Below are 1871 nucleotides of genomic sequence, written 5' to 3' on the forward strand. Positions count from 1 at the left end.
TTACCCTGTCCTACAGGGGTGAAAAACAGATGTAGGTAATAAAAACAGCAGGAGAACAGAGTCTGGTCTGGGCATACTATGTCAATATCTAACAGTCTACTTTTGGGTTGGCAGTTTGGCGGCCTCTCCTTCACTAATCTTCACACTTCCCTACAATAAATTGCATGGCCCCAAAATATCCAACTGGGTACGTTAGTCCCATACCATGTCTCTTATATTTATTTTAGAATTTGTGTATTTTTGTACAAGCAAACTTTTCAAACTTAGATAGAAACGAGAAAATACCTGAATACGGACGTAATTACTGCTCTGGTTCTGACCAAAGGCCATAGCAACAGCGTGATCAACCAACTCGGCCGAGCCGTTGCCAGAAATCCTAGCTAGAGGTCGAGCCCAATCCTCAGCCTTCCATTTCTTGACTTGCTCAAACTCGAAACTACGTTCTAACAGCTGGCCACCAGTACCTATTGAAAGTACCAAGACGTCTTCGACTCCTCGAACAAATGGAAACTCCTCTTTGTTATGAATCACGTGCGTAATAGCTGCCACAGTTGGATTGTTCATGGTCAGTCCCCCGTCCACACCGATGCAACGGTTCATTCCGTCAACCGATTTCATGCAAACCGGGTCATAAATGCCCGGTACGGCCGACGTCGCCAAGCATACCTCCCATATGTTGAAGTTGTAGCTGTCCGTTTCTAAAGCATCCGCTCGGGAGAACAAAAACGGCGCCGTACTGGAGAGGTCATAGCACGAAATCAAAGCTGGTTTTAGCGTGTCCTTCAACGTTAAACTCCGCCCTGTTTTCTCATCCGTAAACGCCTGCTTCATCATCTTTTCCAGATCCGCCGTTGCTGAACTTGTGGTGGTATTTCCTCCGCCGCCATTTCTATTGAACACTCTCTTGAAGAAATTAGGCTTGGACTGACATGTGCGGTAGAATTTTTTCCCTTCCGCTGCGAGGAACTTCCACGTGTCTTCAGCGTCAAAAAGAGGCCGGTTCTGATCTTTAGTACCAAAAAGCATCGCCGTGAAAATTCCTCCGAAGCCAGTGCCGGCAGCAACGTCAAAATAATCCGCTATCCTGGCTGCCGGATTCCCCGACTTATCCTTCAACGCCATTTCCAGATACGAAATCGCTTTACCAGATATTATGTTGTGCATTCCACCGCCGTCGATGCTGAGAATGCAGATTTTACCTCTCTGGTATTTTAAGGTCTGAACATCGTCACCGTCGTTGACAACGGCGTTTGGTTGTTCAATGACCGGAGAGATTTGTTTTGGAATCCAAAGTTTCCTATCTTCGTAACCGAAGAGAAACTTTGATTCCAAAATCGAAAAAATCTCGTAGTTCAATTTGTCTGGATTGATACTGGACTCTTGCATTTCTGCTATAAGACTGTTATTGTTAATACTATCCACACACGCCATTTCTCAAGAAATCTGTAATCAAACTATCATCAATTTGTGTAGGCAAATTTCTCTTTGTGATGATGTGTCTGAAATGGAAGAACGAGTGGATTTATACATTTTTGACTGTGCAGTGCAGGCCAGAAAGAAGACGTGGTCAAAGGACGGTCACCAACCTAGGTCGGGTAGGGTCTAATTTTGGTTGAATTAATTAGGGACATTTACAAAAATGTCCAATTTTACATATATTAATTAAAAAATATCCACTTTTGATAATTTTTACAAAAAAATGGTCAAATTTGATACCAAATTCTCTATTTTACACTTAATAAAAGAATAAATAATTTCATATTGCACATGTGAAAACACAATTAATGCTAAACACAAAAATGTCGAGAACAATATTTAAAGTATAGAGAAATATCATATCATGAATAAAAATGTCATTCTAGACATTTAAT

The 1871-nt window shown here is 41.6% G+C and overlaps 1 protein-coding gene across 1 annotated transcript; it reads right to left on the reverse strand.

Annotated features, from left to right (window-relative positions):
* Positions 1–27: 27 nt before the first annotated feature.
* Positions 28–1529, reverse strand: LOC111389778 (patatin-like protein 6). The gene has a single exon (XM_023014746.1). The coding sequence runs from the start codon at positions 1429–1431 to the stop codon at positions 193–195; it is 1239 nt and encodes a 412-aa protein (XP_022870514.1). The 5' UTR covers positions 1432–1529; the 3' UTR covers positions 28–192.
* Between the last annotated feature and the right edge of the window lie 342 nt (positions 1530–1871).

This window comes from Olea europaea, unplaced genomic scaffold (assembly GCF_002742605.1).
Source record: "Olea europaea var. sylvestris unplaced genomic scaffold, O_europaea_v1 scaffold6210, whole genome shotgun sequence".
In the NCBI taxonomy this organism is placed as follows: domain Eukaryota; kingdom Viridiplantae; phylum Streptophyta; class Magnoliopsida; order Lamiales; family Oleaceae; genus Olea; species Olea europaea.